The sequence below is a fragment of the Anolis sagrei genome, chromosome 4, assembly GCF_037176765.1.
Source record: "Anolis sagrei isolate rAnoSag1 chromosome 4, rAnoSag1.mat, whole genome shotgun sequence".
In the NCBI taxonomy this organism is placed as follows: domain Eukaryota; kingdom Metazoa; phylum Chordata; class Lepidosauria; order Squamata; family Dactyloidae; genus Anolis; species Anolis sagrei.
In genome coordinates this window covers 132,475,171-132,497,177 of record NC_090024.1, presented here as the reverse complement: position 1 = coordinate 132,497,177, position 22,007 = coordinate 132,475,171, and the positions used below count along the sequence as shown (strand labels likewise).

General features: G+C 40.1%; 2 protein-coding genes across 4 annotated transcripts in view; both read left to right on the top strand.

The window, feature by feature from the left end:
* Positions 1–2,679, top strand: part of FMO5 (flavin containing dimethylaniline monoxygenase 5) — a 44,174-nt gene extending 41,495 nt beyond the window's left edge. For both annotated transcript variants that reach the window (XM_060774308.2, XM_060774309.2), the window contains exon 9: positions 1,342–2,679. In XM_060774308.2, coding sequence (XP_060630291.2) covers positions 1,342–1,684 — 343 coding nt within the window. In that variant the 3' untranslated portion in view covers positions 1,685–2,679. The remainder of the gene's footprint in view (positions 1–1,341) is intronic.
* Positions 2,680–5,160: 2,481 nt separating this feature from the next.
* PRKAB2 (protein kinase AMP-activated non-catalytic subunit beta 2) lies at positions 5,161–21,465 on the top strand. Of its 2 annotated transcripts, none has more exons than XM_060774316.2 (8): positions 5,161–5,270; positions 9,629–9,800; positions 11,288–11,454; positions 12,294–12,387; positions 14,127–14,247; positions 14,337–14,470; positions 15,790–15,858; positions 17,306–21,465. In XM_060774316.2, the coding sequence occupies exons 2-8, from the start codon at positions 9,639–9,641 to the stop codon at positions 17,381–17,383; spliced, it is 825 nt and encodes a 274-aa protein (XP_060630299.1). In that variant the 5' UTR covers positions 5,161–5,270; positions 9,629–9,638; the 3' UTR covers positions 17,384–21,465. The 2 variants fall into 2 exon arrangements, with proteins under 2 accessions (XP_060630299.1, XP_067323793.1); XM_067467692.1 differs by lacking the exon at positions 5,161–5,270 and adding an exon at positions 5,439–5,563.
* Positions 21,466–22,007: the final 542 nt, after the last annotated feature.

Sequence of the window (22,007 nt, the reverse complement as noted above, 5' to 3'; positions counted from 1 at the left end):
CATTTTAATTGGTCCCCCACCCCTGCAGAGGTTTAGATTCATAGTCTAAACCTGATCAGATAATGGTCAGTCTATGACAACGGCACTATAAATAGTTCCTCCACTCCACTGCAATCTTCATCCCATCCCGTGCAGAAGAGCAAATCGAACATGTGTCCAACGACATGGGTGGGGGGCCAGATATCACCTGGGACAGTCCCATAGTCGTCATGGCAGCTATGAAGTCCTGAGCCATTCCTGATAGGCTAGTCTCCGCATGGACATTTATTTATTATTTATTTATTTATTTGCTTTGTTTCTATACCGCATTTTTCAGCCTAGATTAGGCGACTCAATGCAGTTTACACAATGCAAGTTATACAGTAATATATAGTTAAAAACACATCACACATTACAACAAAATCAACAATTATTATCAATTCCTTATCAATTCATGACGCCTCAAAACAGAACAAGATCCATTCTCATAATCCTTGTGCCATTCCTATGTTCAATTTTACCGACATTGAAGTCCATCAGCACTATCAGCTAATGGGGCTCCAACGCCAAGCTAGAGACCAGCCCAGCTAATTCAGGTAGGGAGACTGTTGAGCAGCGGGGTGGGTGGTACACCCACAGAATCCATTCTGTCCCAGCTGCCCACCTTTAAATAGACACATTCAAACTAGGCTAACTGTGGGACAGGGCATCTGGTCAGGGAGATGGAATCCCGATAAACCACTGCAACTCCTCCTCCTCCCCAGACCTAGCCTGCTGCTGCAGCGAGAAACTAGTGGTCAGAGACGGTAGAGATTTACTCCTCTGGCTTCATCCAGCCAAGTCTTGGTAATACATGCCAGGTCAGCTTGTTATTCCAGAATCAAATCCTGGATAATAGATGTTTTGCCATTTACTGACCTGGCGTTTAACAGCAGCAGTTTTAGCCTGGAGGGATTGCCATCATAGATATCCAAGTTACTTACCAGAGGAGACAGTCCAGGCCTGTTAGAAATCTACTGCCCTTCCTATGATGGTAGTCAATTTGTCTCCTCCTCCCACATCTCCTCCTGCCCTGAATTACCTCAGTGGTCTCTTCCTGGTCCCGGTCTACCCCTTCTACTGCATGCCTATGAATATGAAGATCATCATTGATGAAGACTTTAACTTAGGCCCAATCGTTATCTTAGGACATTAAGGTATTCTATATTAGTGAGGCTTATTGCACAATAATCAATTTTTTTAGCTCTGAAATTTAATGAGGTTAATGCAATGGGAGGGAAGCAAATAGGACTTTCAACCCCCCACTGACCTCAGAATGTGTTGTTATGTATGTAATATGTAAAATTTCATCTTTCCTGCTAGGTATGTGAAAAGCCAGCGACACACTGTCCAAGTAGACTACATTGAATACATGGATGAAGTGGCTTCTCAATTTGGAGTGAAGCCCAACGTTTGGTCTCTCCTTCTGACAGATCCCAAGCTTGCCTGGGAAGTGATCTTTGGACCATGCACCCCATATCAATACCGTCTGCAAGGACCGGGGAAATGGAATGATGCCAGGAAAGCAATCTTGACCCAGCATGAGCGGGTCCTGAAGCCCTTGAAAACAAGGCCCACTGATGACTCAAATACAGTCTTGGTGCCCCTTTGGTTAAAGATGGTTGGCCTTCTTGTTCTCTTTGCTGCATTATTTGCTCATTTTTAAATGGTAAAGATCTTCACTGACAAAAAGCAAGTGGAAGTAGTGAGACTCTATCTTCTTTTTAACAAAAAGATAGCATATATATATATATATATATATATATATATATATAACAACACAACTCAAAATCCAGTTAAGACAATGTACATTTTATATTAAATCATAGCTTCTAATAAGTGCAAACCTATCTTTGCCTACGTAAGAAGTTAAAAAATCATTCTTTTCTAACTTTTTGTATTATCTGTAATTAGCTATGATACTATTAGCTGGCATATTATGCTGACACAATAGTGGGATAGAATGGCTGCAGGCACCATGGTAGCATGGAGGTTTGCAGAAAATGTGATCTTTGTTGGGAGGAAGTTGACATGCCTGATCATAAGCTGCTTGGAAGACATTATTGATCTGGCAATGAAAGCAGTTTCTCTTCTGTTTCCCATATCTCCCACCTGGTATGTGCTATTCTCAAAGTTATAATGCTTCCAGCCACTGTACTATCAGTGTTTACAGAAATTGTACTTTTCTCATAAATTCCTATTTTCTATCATGGCTTTGTCAGCTCAGATGGTAATTGCAAAAAACTGGGAAAAATACAGTGGAATTTTCAGTTGTAGAACCAATAAATAAATAAATAATGGAATGTGACATTAACTGAAAAACTAAGCAAAAAAAGTGTTAGAAATGCTACAGCAACCTGGTTTTTCTTTATTTCTTTTATCCAGAAAAGCAAAAATATGTTTGTTCCTCCAACTACTCATTTAAGTTTATGGAATGATGAACTGATGACGCATGGTGCATGGAACGATGTATTGGTGATTTTATACAGTTTTATGTAATTCAACTGTGTGGTTGAGTTTGATTTTCAAATGAATGTGTTTTCCCCATTTCTGTTTATCTTTAATTTAATAAAATTACTGAGTAAAAAAAGAAATTAATGTATAGTCCATACTGAAAGCTAATACATATATTCATAAAATAATAACGTAGCCCTCTTTAAATGTATGTGTAACTTGCTTTATTTATTTCCTACTTCAGTCTTAGGTATCGCTTTCTTATGCAAAGAAGTTAGTCAGTTCTTTGTCCTCCCTTAGGAGTAGAAATCTTCGTGAGTCTCTGTATAATGCCCTTTCAAATGTAGTTAAAGAGAGTAGTCAAACAGGAACAAAAAACCGAGTTACAGAAGTTGAATCTTCCCTGCTTTTTGGAGTATGGAAAGGCGAAGGATCACCACTTCAATGCTTGAGGTCTTTGCTTCTTCCAGAATGCTGATATTTGTTCGCCGTTCTTCCCAAGAGATTTGCAGGATTTTTCGAAGGCTACTCTGATGAAATATTTCCAGAAATTGAGAGTGATGTTTGTAGATGGTCTATGTTTTGCAGGCATACAATACAGTTGGAAGGACAATAGCTTTATAAACAAGCATGTTCACTTTAAAATGATTTAGATTAAAATTACTAACATAATAACATGATTAAAATACATTCAAAGTTTAAAAAAGGTTAAAACACAGCACAAAACCTGGCATAATCTCTGTTCCAAATAGATCAGAGACAACTAGGTTATCAGTCTAACAACTGCACAAGTACATGTGGATATACTTACTTAGGCGATCCCATTAAGCTGTATTTCTGGCATTGGAGAGAGATTGGCTGGTGACTGCTGGAAAAGCACTTTGGTTTTCTCAATGCTTAATGACAGGCTGAGCTTCTCGTATGCTTCTGCAAGGTGTTTAGAGTGGCTTGTAGGTCTTCTGAATGTGTAGAGACGACGTTGTCATCAGCATACTGGAGTTCTATAACATGTTGTTGTAACCTTGGTTTTGGCTTTCAGTCTGCTGAGGTTAAATAGCTTGCCATCTGTCCGATAGATGATTTCCACTCCGGTGGGAAGCTTCCCGTCAACAAGATGAAGTATCATAGCGATGAATATGGAAAATAAATGTTGGGCCAATAACACATCCGTTTGACATCTGATTCCACCTTAGAATCATAGAATCAAAGAGTTGGAAGAGACCTCATGGGCCATCCAGTCCAACCCCCTGCCAAGAAGCAGGAATATTGCATTCAAATCACCCCTGATGGATGGCCATCCAGCCTCTGTTTAAAACCTTCCAAAGAAGGAGGCTCCATCACACTCCGGGGCAGAGAGTTCCACTGCTGAACGGCTCTCACAGTCAGGAAGTTCTTCCTCATGTTCAGATGGAATCTCCTTTCTTTTAGTTTGAAGCCATTTTGTCGTGCAGGGAAGCAGAAAACAAGCTTGCTCCCTCCTCCCTGTGGCTTCCTCTCACATATTTATACATTGCTATCATATCTCCTCTCAGCCTTCTCTTCTTCAGGCTAAACATGCCCAGCTCTTTAAGCCGCTCCTCATAGGGCTTGTTCTCCAGACCCTTGATCATTTTAGTCGCCCTCCTCTGGACACATTCCAGCTTGTAGAAATCTTCGTGAGTCTCCGAAATCTTCGTGAAATCTTCGTCATCTCTCTTCAATTGTGGTGCCCAGAATTGGACACAATATTCCAGGTGTGGTCTAACCAAAGCAGAATAGAGGGGTAGCATTACTTCCCTAGATCTAGACACTATGCTCTTATTGATGCAGGCCAAAATCCCACTGGCTTTTTTTGCCGCCACATCACATTGTTGGCTCATGTTTAACTTGTTGTCCACGGGGACTCCAAGATCTTTTTCACACATACTGCTCTTGAGCCAGGCATTGTCCCCCATTCTATATCTTTGCATTTTGTTTTTCCTGCCAAAGTGCAGTATCTTGCATTTTTCACTGTTGAACTTCATTTTGTTAGTTTTGGCCCATCTCTCTAGTCTGTCAAGATCGTTTTGAGTCACTTAAATGGGTCACTTTGGGAACCATTGCTGTCCAAGACTGTTACAACAGTTTTGGGTATGTGGATATATACCACCGAAGACAAAATTTTACTCAAACGGGTTTTTGGCTCTTTGGAAGAGCATACTTGTACGAAAGATTATGATTTTCAAATGGTTGTGAATGCCATTTGTTTCCCAAAAGGTTATGGAGATTTTGGTTTTTCAAAATATCCTGTGCCAGCAATGTCCCTCTGCAGTTTGCATTGGACAAACACTTCCATCCTAGGCCTCCTCCAACTAGCTATTTGGGCCTCCAACTCCCAGAATTCCTAACCATTGAAGAAGCTGGCGAGGGCTTCTGGGAGTTGGAGACCCACACTGCAGGAGAAGGCCTGCTCTATATGCAGGAAGGGAATGGACACAAATCAGGCGGTAGAACTGGAGAGGGAGGGAGTGAGGGGGAGGCGTCCCGATTCCTATCCTTCTCTCCCTGAGGCCGTGATAAGGCTCACATAAGGTATAACTATTTACTTCATTGACTGCCGACTCCTAGACTGTTACACGTCCGCCATTCCCATTCCCAGAGAAGGCCTCAACACCGGAAGCGGAACATATTTTCCCTTTTCCGCTTCCCGCTCTCGCTCGCTCTGTTTTCGGGGCAGGAGAGGCAAGCCGAGCAGCGTCATGCGCATGCGCAGTTCTTTTTTCTCCACTGCCATCTTGCCCGAAGAGGAGGAGGAGGAGGAGGAGGAGGCCGCCCTGAGGGTGAGTGCAGAGCTCCTCCTCAGACTTCTTCGGGAAGGGCCCGAAGTTGCTCCGGGAGGGGAAGGAAGGGCAAGGCAGGGCTGCCATGGCGGCTTTTGGGACAAGGCTCAACCCCCCCCCCCCCGGCCTGAGGACATTCAAACAAGGCTCTAATTGTGTTGTCGAAGGCTTTTATGGTCGAAAACACTGGGTTGCTGTGAGCTTTTTCGGGTTGTATGGCCATGTTCCTGTAGCATTCTCTCCTGACGTTTCGCCTGCATCTGTGGCAGGCATCCTCAGATGTTCTGTTGATGGTGAGGCAAGTGGAATGTCTATACTTCCTGACTGTGAGAGCCGTTCAGCAGTGGAACTCTCTGCCCCAGAGTGTGGTAAAGGCTCCTTCTTTGGAAGTTTTGAAACAGAGGCTGGATGGCCATCTGTCGGGGGTGCTTTGAATGCATTTTTCCTGCTTCTTGGCAGGGGGTTGGACTGGCTGGCCCATGAGGTCTCTTCCAACTATATGATTCTATCTCTCAGAGATGCGCCCAGCTCTGTTCAACATCTTTATTAATGTATTGTCGAAGGCTTTCATGGCCGGAATCACTGGGTTGTTGTAGGTTTTTTCGGGGTATATGGCCATGGTCTAGAGGCATTCTCTCCTGACGTTTCGCCTGCATCTATGGCAAGCATCCTCAGAGGTAGTGAGGTCTGTTGGAACTAGGAAAAAGGGTTTATATATCTGTGGAATGACCAGGGTGGGACAAAGGACTCTTGTCTGCTGGAGCTAGGTGTGAATGTTTCAACTGACCACCTTGATTAGCATTTGATGGCCTGACAGTGCCTAGAGCAAACTTTGTTGAGAAGTAATTAGATGTCCTTGTTTGTTTCCTCTCTGTTGTTGTGCTGTTGTAATTTTAGAGTTTTAATACTGGTAGCCAGATTTTGTTCATTTTCATGGTTTCCTCCTTTCTGTTGAAATTGTCCACATGCTTATGTATTTCAATGGCTTCTCTGTGTAGCCTGACGTGGTGGTTGTGAGAGTGGTCCAGCATTTCTGTGTTCTCAAATAAAATGCTGTGTCCAGGTTGGTTCATCAGGTGGATTTATGAGGAAACACAACATACAAACTATCTACAGACCCACCAAAAAATCCAACAAATGCTACGTTCAGTAAAGGACAAGAGGGATCCTCTCACTTCTGCAGGAGTCTACCGTGTACCATGTAGCTGTGGACAAGTCTACATAGGGACCACCAAACACAGCATTGCCCAAACACGAATCAAGGAACATGAAAGGCACTGCAGACTACTTCATCCAGAGAAGTCAGCCATAGCAGAGCACCTGATGAAAAACATGAAATGCAAAGCTACAGGATGTGTGACGCTTAGTTCAAGAACAGTCCATGTGAGACAGATCTTGGAGTCTTCGTGGACAACAAGTTGAACATGAACCAACAAAGCCAATGGGATTTTGGGCTACATCAAAAGGAATCTAGTGTCTAGATTGAGGAAAGTCATGATGCCTTTGTATTCTGCTTTGGTTAGACCTCAGTTGGAATACTGTCTCCAATTCTGGGCACCACTATTGTTGTTGCTGTTGCTGTTGTTGTTGTTGTTATTATTATTATATTTATTTCTATCCCGCTTTTCTCCTGCGATGGTACTCAAAGAGGCATAAAGCATGTAAAATCAAGACAATTACAAACAAAAAATACAAACATGAACTCCAACTAATGAGAAATTAACAATTTAAGACATTAAAACATTAAACTCCCATTACCTATGACAGCTAGCATAAAACTAGCATAGCAACATAAATTAAAAACATACCAGTTAAACCCATGTAATGTCCTATTAATTTATGCCATGAAACAAACCAGTTACTGACGGTCTACTATATAGTTGACATATTGCACATCAGAATGCCTGTCAATCTACTGGTCTTCGTTGGGGAGACCAGTAGAAATAACTGGTCTCCCCAACTTGCTTCCGAAATAACAGCAGTGAGGGGGCTGTACTAACCATTTTTGGGAGGGAGTTCCAGAACTGCGGGGCCACCATTGAAAAGGCTCTCTCTTATTCTCACCAGCCGTGCTTGAGATGATGGTGGGACCGAGAATAGGGCCTCTCCTGATTACCTTAGGGCTCATATGGGCTCATAGGAGGAGATGCAGTCCAATAAGTACGCTGGGCCCCAACTGTTTAGGGCTTTATAGATTAAAGCCAGCACCTTGAATTGCGTCCACAAACAAACTGGCAGCCAGTGTAGTTGTTTTAGGAGAGGGGTAGTTCTTTCCCTATACTCTGCTCCTGTGAGCAATCTGGCAGCTGACCTTTGCACCAGTTGAAGTTTCTGAACGCCCCTCTAGCACAGACCTACCTAGAGTGCGATACAGTAATCTAAAATGGATGTGACTAAGGTGTGTATCACCATGGTCAGTTCCACCATGGCCACTTCAAAAGCAATATTGACAAGCTGGAAGGTGTCCAGAGGAGGGCCTCTAAAATGATCAAAGTTCTTGAGATTGTAAGTATCTGTGAGGAGCGGTTTAAAGAGCTGGGCATGTTTAGCCTGAAGAAGAGAATGCTGAGAGGAGACATGATGGCCATGTATAAATATGTGAAAGAATGTCATAATGAAAAGCGAGAGCAGGTTTGTTTTCTGCTGCCCTTGAAACTAGGACTTGGAGCAATGGGTTCAGATTATAGGAAAGGAGATTCCACTTAGACATTAGGAAGAACTTCCTGATTTTACGAGCTGTTCAGCAGTGGAATTCTCTGCTTCAGAGTGTGGCAGAGGCTCCTTCCTTGGACATTTTTAAACAGGCTGTATGGGATACTGATTATGCTTTCCTGGAAGGTGGGGGTTGGACTAGATGACACATATGGTCTCTTCCAGCTCTATGATTCTGTGAATGCCCAGGGTGGGAGAAAGAACTCTCTGTTTGAGGCAAGTGTCAATCTTGCAACTGGCCAACTTGATTAGCAATTGAGTAGTCTCCAGCTGAAAAGCCTGGCTGTTGTTGCCTGGAGGCATCCTTTGTTTGGGAGGTGTTAACTGGTGCTTGATTGTTTGCTGTCTGGCATTCCCCTGTTTCTGAGTGGCATTCTTTATTTACTGTTTTGAATGCCAAACAAATTATGTAGTCTTTTATTATCTTGATACTTATTGGATTAATTATAGTACTTTTTAGGATATTAATAGTATTGCTTTTTTCGTTCTTGTCCTTTGCATATTTACTGCTCTTTATAAACTACTTTGTAAACTACTAGGAAGACAGGAAAAAAATCAGAAACAAATTAATTTTTCTTGTGGTAATGGAAATAAAATCTTCAGAACAAATTGCATTTGCACATATTAGATTCATAATTTGTTTGGTCTAGTGTTTGGTCCCGTTTACCAATAGTTAAGTAAGTGCTAGCATTGTTTATTGCCATCAGGCGAAAAGTTAAAAGATTAAAGTAACATGAGTTGATCCAGTCAGTCGGCCTCATTCAAAACATTTGAAGGATTATTTATGTTCAAGATGACATCATTTTCTACATGTAAATCTAGCCTCTTCTGACTTCAATTCAGAAGGAAAAGACAGACTAACTACATACTGCCTTTTGATTGATATCGTTAGCAACATCCTTATCTGGAATATCAGGGCACATAAAAAAATCTTAATAATAATAATAATAATAATCATAATAATAATAATCATAATAAAAATCTAATAATCTGGTTTTCAAGCAAAGTGGTTAATCACTTTGATCACTTAATCACTTAATCAGTTTGAGTTCCTGTTTGTGTGATGTATTAACCATCCAATTTTACAGATATGTCATTTGCAAAGGTTTGCCTGAGCAATTTCACCCAACCCGTGCAGTTTTGCTTGGAATTGGGACTTTTCCTGGCTTTCATTGTCAAAGGCTCCTGAACAGCTGCTGCCTTCACTCTGAGCTTCTGCGGTGTATGTTTCCTTCTCAGTGTGTGTGTGACATAGCTATCTGGGACCTTTCAGGGTGACAGAAAACAGTTTTGATTTCAGCTGCCTAAAATTGTTATGCAGACCCACTGTAGAAGAATAATGTCACTACAGCTTGATGAATAATATGCAACTGTACTTGGAAGCGGAAGTCGTATCAACCAGATTTTAGGGATTACGGAGGTGGCTGTTTAAACTTCTTGGCTTATATTTTTGTGAATCCTGACCATTTGCCATGCTGATAGGGCTCTTGGGAGGTCAATTCCAGTCATGTCTGGAGACCTAGCTTTGGAGATCATTCATCTAAATGAAGAAGCAGTACTACTTGTTGGCTCACCGTGAATAGATTATTCGAATTACAGACTGGAGAATTGTGTGCTCACTAATTTTCTTTGTCATCTTTATGCAGTGCCTCTGCCATGGGGAACACCACTAGTGAGAGGGTGTCTGGGGAACGCCACAGCTCCAAGTCTCATCGTTCTGATGGAAGTAGCAGCAGCCAACATGCTAAGGATCATTCAAACAAGATCATGGTTGGAAGCACTGATGATCCTAATGTTTTCAGCACACATGAGTCCAAGGTACAAGCATGGTTATTTCATAGCAACTCTGACCCTCTGAGAGAGACTCTGCTTGGTCATGCCTTTTGACTTTCCCAAAATAGCAATAAAAACAGCAGTACCTGCAAAATATTTTTGATATGTGTGGGTGTAATCGACACTTAACTGAAAAAAGGGTTTTTGACTGTTATTGGAGGCTTACCAAGCTGTTGCATAAAATAATGTTCCCTGTGTCTCTGCTACACATTTCTAGACCCCACTTTGTTTGCAATGCCTAAAAAACCTATTAGAATTATTCCAGAAAGGCCAGTAACTCTTAAGTGGGATCAAGTGGGACCTAGCAGCAAAATAATAATAATAATAATAATAATAATAATAATAATAATAATAAATACTCATTTTAAACATTAGAACATTAGGTTGCTTTCATGTGACTTTCTCATCCATAATCTGCATTTGTATGGCATGCCTGGCCCTAAATAATTGCATTAATCAGGCATTGATATCAGACAACTCGATCCCCAAATTTGCATTCCCCATTTATTGTTATTATTATATTGAATTATATTTATTTATACCCTGCTTTATCTCTACCGAAGGGAACTCAAAAGTGGTTTAAAATAAAATTATTTGTACATAATTTAAAATATACAAATATACAGACATTAAAACATAAGTTACCTCTAGTTTAAGAGTAGGCAGGCAGCTAGGGAAACAAGCCAGTGACAATTTCAGATGAAATAACAAGCTGTAATTCAATTGAGTGAAAGGTTTGTAAATCAAGAAAGCTTGCAGGTAGTTATCATACCATGGTTTGTTTACAGCAGGGGTCCACAAACTTTTTAAACAGGGCCAGGTCATAGTTCCTCAAACTGTTGGAGGGCCGGATTATAATTTGGAAAAAAATATGAATGAATTCCTATGCACAGTGCACATATCTTATTTGTAGTGCAAAAAACACTTTAGAACAATACAATAATTAAAATGAAGAACAATTTTAACAAATATAAACTTCTTAGTATTTCAATGGAAAGTGTGGGCCTGCTTTTGGCTGATGAGATAGGATTGTTGTTGTTGTTGTTGTTGTGTGCTTTCAAGTCGTTTCAGACTTAGGTTGACCCTGAGCGAGGACCGGGTAAATGACCTTGGAGGGCCGTATTTGGCCCCCGGACCGTAGTTTGAGGACCCCTGGTTTACAGGATAGTTTGGATACAACAAGAAACCAATCTTACTTTGCTTAATTCTAAACATGACCAGGGGACACATGCCGAGGAAAAAGAGAAGGCAAAAGACATTGTACCCTCACAGCTGTGAAACCTGAGTATGCTTTGCCATTATATGGAAAGAATAATTCTGCTTTCTTTAACAGGCTGGAAAAAAGGAATATTTCTCATGAATCTGATTATGTCATCTTTGCATCTAAGATATTAGTTTATGTTTTCTTTTTAGTGTCATTCTTGTCTACTGGAAATCTAGTAGAAAATGTAACTATCTTTTTCCTACTTCAGCTTCCTGGAGAAAAGGAATTTGTGTCATGGCATCATGACTTGGATGAGTCAGTAAAGCCATATCAACAGGCTCGGCCCACTGTCATTCGTTGGACTGATGGAGGCAAGGAAGTCTTCATCTCGGGATCCTTCAACAACTGGAGTGCAAAAATACCTTTAATTAAAAGGTAAGAAAAATTATATGTGATTTTAACTTGCCTGAAACTCTGTGAGTGTATATTTGGAAAGATGGGTTGTTTCTTCTCCCATCTTATATAGAGCAATTACACTAAAACGAGCTACATCTGCTCTCATTGCTCATTGTATATATCAATTAAATACAGAATTTATAGTCAGCCTTCCATATTCATGGATTTTCTATCACAGATTAAACCGTCAAAATCATCGAAAGTCAACAAATGTCTATTTTTCTTTTTTTTATAGTTTTTAGAGTTTCAAGTTTTTCAAATTTTTCATTTTTTTCTTCTTTTTTTCTTCTTTTTTCTTTTCTCTCTTTTCTCTACTTTTTATACAAGCAAATGTTCTCCCACTTTCAATGTAAAGGAAATACTATATTTGGATTTCTTTTTTTCATTTTCTTTATTTCACATGATAAAATTTCAATAAAAACATTTGGAAAAAAAAACCCCAACCATCTAGTTAAATAACTGTGGCAGCAGATAACAGACACAAGTTGACAGAAGCAATAATTTGTTTGACGAGCACAAGCATGTGATTAGGCTTTCTTTCCTCATACATTTCTCTGTGTGAACTAGCCCTTATTTCTACAAAATATGCTTAAGATTTGCATATAGAATATACCTCAACACAAAAGTGTACTGAGGCAGCTTTATAGCATTTGATTTGCAATTCCATGTGTTTATGTTGTTTCTTTTTCTTTCGCTTTTTCCCTCTTGCCATTGGCCAGGCTGTAAAGATGACCCCAATTCTTACTTAGATTCAAGTGGTGGCTTTATGAAGCTTTAGGGTGCTGTCTCTAAATCTGGATTTCTTCCTCTCCTTTTAGCCACAATGACTTTGTTGCTATTCTGGACCTTCCTGAAGGGGAACACCAGTATAAATTCTTTGTGGATGGCCAGTGGGTTCATGATCCGTCTGAGGTAATTCTTTTCCTCCATATGCCTTTTTCTTTACTTTCCCTTCTACCCTTCAGCACCTTTTGCTAAGCTTATTTTGCCTGGGTTGCTCTGAGTTTTCCAGGCTGTATGGCCTTGTTCCAGAAGCATTCTCTCCTGACGTTTCGCCTGCATCTATGGCAGGCATCCTCAGAGGTGTGAGGTCTGTTGGGAACTAGGCAAGTGAGGTTTATATATCTGTGGAATGTCCAGGGTGGGAGAAACAACTCTTGTCTGCTTGAAGCAAGTGTGAATGCTGCAATTGGCCACTTTGATTAGCATTGAATGACCTTGTAGCTTCAAAGTTTGGCTGGTTGCTGCCTCAGGGTGATCCTTTGTTGGGAGGTGTTAGCAACATTCACACTTGCCTCAAGAGTTCTTTCCTTCCACCCTGGACATTACACAGATATATAAACCTCACTTGCCAACAGGCCTCTCAACCTCTGATGATGCCTGTCATAGATGTGGGCAAAATGTCAGGTGAGAATGCTTCTGGAAAATGGCCAGACAGCCTGAAAAACTCACAGCAACCATGTGATTCTGGCCATGAAAGCCTTCAACAACACATTATTTTGCATCACTATTGCATTTCTTCTGAACCAGAATTTCATAATTGTTATAGGGGCAATAGGTAGGAACCTTTGGAAGTAGCCAAGACTCAAATTCCTGAGTCACTAGCATAATAATTTCCTTTGACCATATAATAATTGCCATTTTATGTTGTTTGTTTGTTTGTTTTTACTAAATTCGGGTTCTGATTTCCACCCATAGTTCATATATTCCTTTGTGATTTACAATTACCCTTTTTTTTAAATAAAAAAAAATACACCATTGGAGTTTGTTATTGAATGAGATGTAGCATTTTTATGTTGGAGATTGTAATTTGAGTCTTGCATTTCTTATAGTTCTTAGTACCAATCAGTTTTCCTTCAGTAAATTTGAGGGTGATCAGCTGAACATTGGGGGTATGATAACATTCCTACTTGTCACATTTTGAATATTCAGATTTTACCAGTGTTACTCCAGGAACATTTATGACTATTTTATCTGGAAGTCAGTATTGGTGCCAATTAATTATCATGTTGCAGATGTTGAACTTAAGTAGAGAATGAAGATTATCCCCTATAGTGAGTGTACAACTGAAATAAATAAGTTTGAGGCTGGGTAGCAGGCATTCAGGCCCCCCTGGTGGTGCAGTGGGTTAAACCGCTGAGCTGCTGAACTTGTTGACTAAAAGGTTGGCAGTTTGAATCCGAGGACGGGGTGAGCTCTTGCTGTTAGGCCCAGCTTCTGCCAACCTAGCAGTTCAAAAACATGCAAATATGAGTAAATCAATACCTTCTGCGGGAAGGTAATGGCACTTCATGACCTTGGAGTTGTCTATGGACATCACTAACTCTTCATCTTAGAAATGGAGATGAGCACACCCCACAGAGTCGGACACAACAGAGGGGAAACATTTACCTTTACTTAGCTGGCATTCATGTAGGAAAGTTGTAAAAAAAAACCCAAAAAACCTGAAACTAAGCTGTGAGCAGAATCAAGGTAGAAGGATCAATCAGCATATACTGAGTATTCAACCGTATGAAGTCACAATAGGATCACCGTTGTTCACCTTTGTCTTGCTTCATGAGGACAGTGTCATTGCAGTGTATTGCATGTATTTCAGGAAGTGGAGGCATGTCATGCAGATGCATCATGTGTTTTGATGTCTTATTTTTCAGCCAGTGGTGACTAGTCAGCTGGGGACAATTAACAATCTGATTCATGTCAAGAAGTCTGACTTTGAAGTGTTTGATGCTTTAAAGGTGGACTCCCTGGAAAGTTCAGAGACTTCTTGTCGAGGTGACTTTACGTTACATTACTTTAGTGTAAACATTCAAAATGCTGGTGTTCTGTGGCTTCCTTTCTTATACTTTCTCAATTTTTAATAGACCTTTCAGGCTCTCCTCCTGGAACATACAGCCAAGAAATGTACGTTTATAGGCCTGAGGAACGTTTCAAATCCCCACCGATTCTTCCTCCTCATCTCCTCCAGGTCATCCTTAACAAAGATACTAACATTTCAGTGAGTATCAGTCCACATGGTCCTTGAGTATTAAGTGTTCCAAAGTGCTCTCCCTTAACAGTGTGTTTTATTTTCCAGTCAAAAGGAAGGGAAGGAGGGAAAGGAGATATATTTCATGTCTTCCTTGTTTGTATAGCTCTTTCAAACCTAGCCAATTTCCTGTCTTTTTGTGTATATAAATGTATTAACTTTATATGTGCATCTTTGTTCCCTTCCCCCTGCAAGCCTTCGCAATCCCTATGTATCTATATATCTCTATATGTCTGTCTGTCTATCTATCAATATACAGTAATTTTATATATGAATTCCCCCCTCCTATGTTTGCAGGTCTTTGCAAATCCTAAATACGTATAGATATCTAGAGATTTCTGTGTACCTGTATATCTGTATCTATATTTATACATTATTTTTATATATGAATTTTACCCTTGCAAGTCTATGTAAATCCTATATAGATATAGATGTTGATAAATATATAGAGGTACTTGTATATATATGTGTGTGTGTATAATATTTTATATATGCATTTTACCCTCACATGTTTGCAAGTCTTTGGAAATCCTATATAGATATAAATATCAATATATAGAAAGATACCTAGATCAATAGTTATAAATATGGTTATATAGGGCTTGCAAATATTACAGGGGGAAATGCCCACACAAATATATATGGACATGCCTAGATAGATATAAACATAGATACATAGGGCTTGCAAATATTGCAGGGGAAATGCACATAGAGAAAGAGAGAGAGAGAGAGGATTTGCAAACATTTTGGGGGAAATGCATATGTGAAATTAGTGTATATAATTATAGATATATATCCAGTGCTGCATTGTTTATATAGGCATTTAATGTTTGCCTGTTACTGTATTGGAAGCCAGCCTGAGTCCCCATGGGGCGATAGGGCGGGGTACAAATGAAGGTGTTATCATTATAAAATTATTGTTGATACCATATTGGTTTTGTTGACCCTACTTTTCCATTTACAGAGCTAGTTTACTGTTTTTCTTTGAAATACGGTAAATATTCAAAAACATTTAACCTACTGATGCCTCAGTTAATGTAATTTTCTTGGTATCTATTTTTATTTTGAAATTTACCAGTAGCAGTTGCATTTCCCACCCTTGGCTTATATTCAAGTCAATAAGTTTTCCCGGTTTTTGGGGTAAAATTAGGTGCCTCGGCTTATATTCAGATCGGCTTATCCTCGAGTATATACGGTAGTCTTCCCCATCAGCTTGTGTGCACGCATTCAGTGAGAAAATTGGAAATAGCCTAATAGATGAAAAGTGATGTTTCTTATGTTTCCTATAGTGTGACCCAGCCCTCTTGCCTGAGCCAAATCATGTGATGCTGAACCATCTGTATGCACTCTCCATTAAGGTAAGGCTTAGTAGCCTCTGTTTACTTGCAGAATGAAGAATGACCCCTCTGTCTTACTCTTCTTTGAAACTAGAAGCTAACTGGTCCCCCTTTCTCCTTCTCTCCTGTTCTTGCCATACTATCCACCAGCTTGCTAATTCTAGGCTTTGTTTTCTATGTCTTGAGAAAATCTCATGTAGGAGGGAGGTGCAGAAGAGGTAGCATTTCAGGATAGCAGGTGTAATGGGAAGATACTCTTGGCTCCTAATTTCTGTAATCAACTTTTTCTTGTGGGCCATTCTTCACCTTTATAGCATGGACACAAGGCAGTAGCATGTCTTGTTTTTCTCTGTCTTACTTTTGTCCTCTGTTTCCACTTAGAATCTATCAGTATCTTTGTAAGTTATCCTGGAAAACTTTAGGATGGAGGGAAAGGAGGAGGCAGAATCTGTTTAACCCAGTGTTTCTCAACCTGTGGGTCCCCAGGTGCTTTGGCCTACAACTCTCAGAAATCCCAGGCAGTATACCAGCTGTTAGGGTTTCTGGGAGTTGGATACTGTGGTGAAGTGTGAATTTTAATCTACTGTTATGTATAGTTATAGATAGGCATTTGAAAGGGTAAGTATTTAAAGTTGCATAACTGGGGGGAATGGTAGCCAGCTCAGCTCACTTTGAGCAGGGCTGCCATTTTAAAAATTGTCAGTCTGTGGTCTGTGAACTGCAGAAGAGGCTGGTTCTACTGTAGTGAGAACCAGGAAGGTAATCTGTAGTTTAAAAACTACAAGGAAAGGCTGATTCTACTGTAGTGAGAATCAGGAAAGTTTTGGCTTTTAGCCTAGGTAGTTTAGATAAGTCGAGTTGACTTATTTATATTAGTAGTTAGTGTATGAGTAGAAGGGGTGCGAGACCCTGTTAGAATCTTTAATACAACAGAAATATCACAAAGGAAGAATAAGCTTGTATCCAAAATAATCTATTAAAGAAAGAAACACAGTTTGAAGAAAAATAGTTTGAAACCTGTTTAGTAGAAGGACGAGTCCTTTCCAGAGTTGTTTTAAGGAATGTTATAAATGTAACCTCTGAAGATATGTGCCTCTAAGAGTCAAGAAACATTGAAACCATCAAGCTTCTGCTACTTTTCAATAAACTTGTTACAGTTTCTTATAAAGCCCGGTCTCTTTTACAAATCCTTTCCAAGTTAGGTCACATTGAAGAAAGACCAAATCAATGTTACTAGCTATTAGCTACACTATCAATTTAATAAATCTTTACAAAGCCGTTACAAACTGGTAGCTTCTTTACAAATTGGTGAAATCTTTACAGATACCAAAACATCTGGGGACTTACAGGTTGAGGACCACTGGTTTAATCTCTTTCTTGACTGATAGCATCTTCTGAGAACATTCCTTTGCAAAACAGGAATTCTCCTCTTCTGCAATTGCACTAATGTTTCTATTTCTTTCCCCAGGATGGTGTTATGGTACTAAGTGCCACCCATCGCTACAAGAAGAAATATGTGACTACCCTGCTCTACAAGCCCATTTGAGTCGGGTTTTTCCTGATCATTGAGGAGATACAGAGACTGCTGCTTTTTCCTCACACATTTCAAACAGGAAACTAGCCTCCAGACTCCTTTGTCAGGGGCAAAAGCTCTATATGACACCAGCTGTATCTCGGTTTTTAGGACTGATTGAGAACATTCTTTCTTGGTGACTATTTTTGCTATGCAGCTTGCACCTGTCCATAGCACACAATTGATAGTTCCAACAGTTTAGGTGGATTGTTTCTTGTCCAATGCTGACTGGAAAAACAGCTTTTCCTGGATAATATTAAGGAAAGAGGAGTTTTTTTGGTTTCTCTCATTGTAGGTTGCTCTTGGGTACCCACTTGTAATCCCCCCTCTGGCCAGAAAGAGGTTGCTAGGTTGCTGTCAATGAAGAAGTGACTGAGTCTGTTGTGAAGACCCACCTGCTTCCAATAGTTAAATTATAATTACTTTGTAATCCCAGGGGGTTGAGCAGAGGGACCTTTGTTGAAGATCATGTCGTGAGAGTAACTACTAGCTGTGATAGCAATGTAGCATCTCCTAGCTGAGAGATTATATGACACTAAATAACTGCTGTGGAACATTGGCTTCACACATTGTTCTGACTGTGATGGGATGCAGGATTCAGGACAAGACAGACTCCTAAAAAGGGCTGCTCTTATCTTATAGTACCTACTACTGCAAGCCCATGGCAAGTGCACTCAGCGCAATGTCAGTGCGAGGTAGTGCTTCACTGTATGCTGTATGTGCCTGCTGTGTGGTTGTATGGACATTAATTCTGCAAATTGGAAGTGCAGCAATCAGAAGTAGCAATAGTACTATTGGGATTATGTGTGAAGATCATACTTTTTTGTTGATGTGAGGAATGTTTCCATCTCCTTAGGACATAAATTATAATCTGCAAGCATATACAGACCAACTTGCCCAGAAGGAAGTAACAGGAGTGCAAAGTGCTGAAAATGCTGACTCTGGGAATGTGTATCTTGCGTGCTGATACAGACCAAAAGTCAGTCTATTTCAGCCAAAAGCCTCTGGGAAATGGAGGAAGAGCATGATAATCAAATCAAATCATTTATTTCGGTCATTGAACAGCACTGTCTCTCACCTTAAAGTTTATATGTACAGCTGCTATGGCCTTTGATAGCTGTATTCATGGAAGGAATCATTTAAGGAGAAATGCTGTGCTCTCCTCCTTTTCCAGGATTTTTACTTCCAGAGTTTATGCTTATAAACTCTGTGGCTCCACTCAAGATGAAGGATCACCCTCTTTCATTTCAATGATACTTTATTTATAACCTGCCCTATCTCCCCAATGGGACTCAGGGCAGTTTTCAACGAAAGTAACAAATTGGCAAACATTCAATGCCTATAAGAAGTGTTAAATATATTATTCAGTACTTGAATCCTACAGGAAGAAACGAGATCCATATTTCCAGGAATTGTAAAACCTTAAATGGGAAACCTTGATCTCTGCTCTTTTGGCCTGGGACTATAGGGGTTCTTCAGTGTTTTTCCTCCCTTCTGTCCCTGCCTCTTTTCTTTCTATCCTTGTCAAATGAAGAAGTCTTGTTTTGAGATAAGATGCCTGAGTTGGGAGAGGAAATTCGCCTATGAGCTGTTGCATGTAGTAGTTGCTGATTTTTTCTTGAACAGAGTTTTTTTTTATCAGGTTCTGAGTTGGTGTAAATAGAGTGTTGCCATCTTACAGAATCACATTGTATTCCTTGCTGTCTAATCATTTGAAATCCCAAGCAGCCCTTCTTAAGTTTGGGGTTTTGAACGAGTTGATTGCATGTTTTTGCATTGGCTGGAACTACTGAATTTTGTCTCACTCAAACTGATCCCTTCAGCTGCAAAACAGTCTTACAAGGGCAGAGAGGTTTGTTTTCTGTGAATGGAGAAGAAACTGTGATGAATGACTAAGCTGACTATATCTCATCCATTTGCCCTCTTCCTTTACTGGCGTGAAGACACCTTTGTCTGTGCTAGTGACACCTTTTCCTGCTTAATTTTAGTCCTCTGAGCTACCTGGGGTGAGGTACCACTTTGCAGTTTGCCCTTACTCACTAAAATCTAGGGCAGTGGATCCCCAGATGTTTTGGCCTTCAACTCCCAGAAATCCTAACAGCTGGTAAACTGGCTGGGATTTCTGGGAGTTGTAGTACAATACAACTCCCAGGTTGGGAACTACTGCTCTAGGCATTGTGCAAGGGCCAACATAATAGTTGTCGCTGCTTGTCCTTTTATATCAGTGTTAAAATCTGAGGCATTTAAAATACAGAGATGCCTTGAATAAATGTATGTTTAAAAGGAACCTTACTTAGATATATTGAATACTTTCTCAACCTGGGGGTCGTGGGGGGGGGGTGTCAGAGGGGTTGCCAAAGACACCAGAAAATACAGTATTATCTGTTGATCATAGGGGTTCTGTGTGGGAAGTTTGGCTCAATGCTATTGTTGGTGGGGATTAGAATGCTCTTTGATTGTAGGGGAACTATAAATCCCAGCAATTACAACTCCCAAATGACAAAATCAACCCCCCTCCAACCCCACCAGTATTCAAATTTGGGCATATTGGGTATTGTGCTAAATTGGTCCAGTGAATGAAAATACATCCTGCATATCAGATATTTACATTTCGATTCATAACAGTAGCAAAATTAGTGTTATGAAGTAGCAACAAAAATAATTTTATGTTTGGGGGTCACCACAACAAGAGGGACTGTATTTAGGGGTCACGGCATTAGGAAGCTTGAGAACCACTGAGCTAAAGAAAGACCAGAGCGTAGGACAGAAAAACACCTCTCCTGTCCAAGAAGAAAGGACTCGTGTGTGGCTTCTGCATATGTGGGGCAATAGGAGAGTTGGTTCTTTTGCCTCCTTGTAGAGCAGTGGTTGTCAATCTGAGGGTCCCCAGGTGTTTTGACCTACACCTCCCAGAAATCCCAGCCATTTTGCCAGTTGTTGGGATTTCTGGGGACCCACAGGTTGAAAATCACTGTTGAGTTTTCCAGTTTCATGACTATCAGAGGGGCAAGCTCTTTCTGCCTAGCCTCTGGTATCAGCCTCATGTAGTCATAACTATTTGGCATCAGTTTATTGAGAAGAGAAAGCTGATTACTAATAATTGTCCAGCTGGTTTGACAGACTTGCTACTTGCTCCCATCTGGGTCCTACTGTAGTCGAAAGGTCTACTTTTGCTCTCTCATCTGATGCTAAAAAGCTCATAAGTTTATTCATGGATAGGGGAATGAAGTTTCATTTTCCCCAAGTCCTTTCTTGCATATAGCTACTAACAAAAAGCATTATTACTGTTAGACACAAAGATGTGGCAGAACTGGGGAATTGATAGCTTTTAAAAAAATCTATAACAACTATTCTTTGAGTAGTAGTTATGCTTGTCACTAATTGGTGATTTTTGTTGAAGAATTTTTCCTTCTGAGGAAGGAACTGATTTTCCTGCTCCCATTCTGGTCCCGATAACAGGTTTAAGCATATGCAGTTTGGAGAACATTCCCCAGAACTAATGTTACCGCACCTATTTTCAGTTTGTGTGTGTGTGTGTGTGTGTGTGAAAATACAGTACTAAACATTTTTCTCAACAAAAAATGACTACTAAAAGGTATGTTAAGTTTATTATGTCATGTTTATTAAATGAAAAACTAACTTAATTCTGCATGAGTAATAGTGGATTTTTGTTAGTTTGAACAATGAAAGCAGTTCTAGTTGCATCTTGAGGAAAGAGAAATTGGCAAGATCACAGTTGCTGTGTAGCCATGTGTAGCAAAGGGTTCTGTTAGGTTGCTGCAGTGTTTGCGTGGGCATTGGAAAGAAAAAAGTATACAGCAACTTGGATGTGTATTTTGTGTGTTTGTGTGGGAGGGGGGATCTGCAAAACTGCCTTGGTATATTTGACTGGAATCTGTTCCCTGGATTTTACTGCATCTAATTGTGTGACAAATACCTTGACAAGAGGAACAGTTGTGTCTGTTGTATTGAATAACACTTGTTTTGGTGTATCCAAACATGTCACTGTACAGCATGATGCTGGAACGTCAATAAACCAAGAGATCTTGCCACTGCTTGATGCTGCAAAAATATTGAAGGTGGGGGCAGAATGACATCTGGGTAATAGCAAGTGGACAGTAGCTTGCACCCACACTATGGATAACTAGTTAGTTATCTGGAGCAATATTTTGAAGCAAAACATAACTTATGGGGTTAACAAAAAGTGATTAAAATAACACAATAAAATCTAAACAGCATCAAAGAGGCTAAGAGGCACAGATACACACATACCGACCATTAGGTGGGAGGAAACCAGCCAAACGCAGATACATCATGTCTTATGTATTACATTTTATTTATCTTTGTAGATTGTAAGCCTGGGGGCAAATTAACCTTTTCTTAGCTGTTCTGAGTGTCTTTATGGCTGAAAAGTAGGGTATAAGTTCGCTAAGTAAATAATGCTGGGGGGAGGGATGTGTGTGCCCGTTCCCAAATACTGCCAAGTGCTCAAGATGTGCTAATAATGAATTTACACTTTATCTTCTACACCTCACACTAGCCCATTGAAGTAGTACAACTTTGAGGTTACCAGTCATTTCGTAGAAAAGCTTCTTTG

Excerpts from the sequence above, each read along its gene's own strand:
- PRKAB2 (XM_060774316.2), top strand. The coding sequence starts at position 9,639 with ATGGGGAACACCACTAGTGAGAGGGTGTCTGGGGAACGCCACAGCTCC. Across the intron at positions 11,455-12,293 it reads AAAATACCTTTAATTAAAAG|CCACAATGACTTTGTTGCTA; the intron begins GTAAGAAAAATT and ends CTCTCCTTTTAG. Across the intron at positions 14,248-14,336 it reads TTCAGAGACTTCTTGTCGAG|ACCTTTCAGGCTCTCCTCCT; the intron begins GTGACTTTACGT and ends AATTTTTAATAG.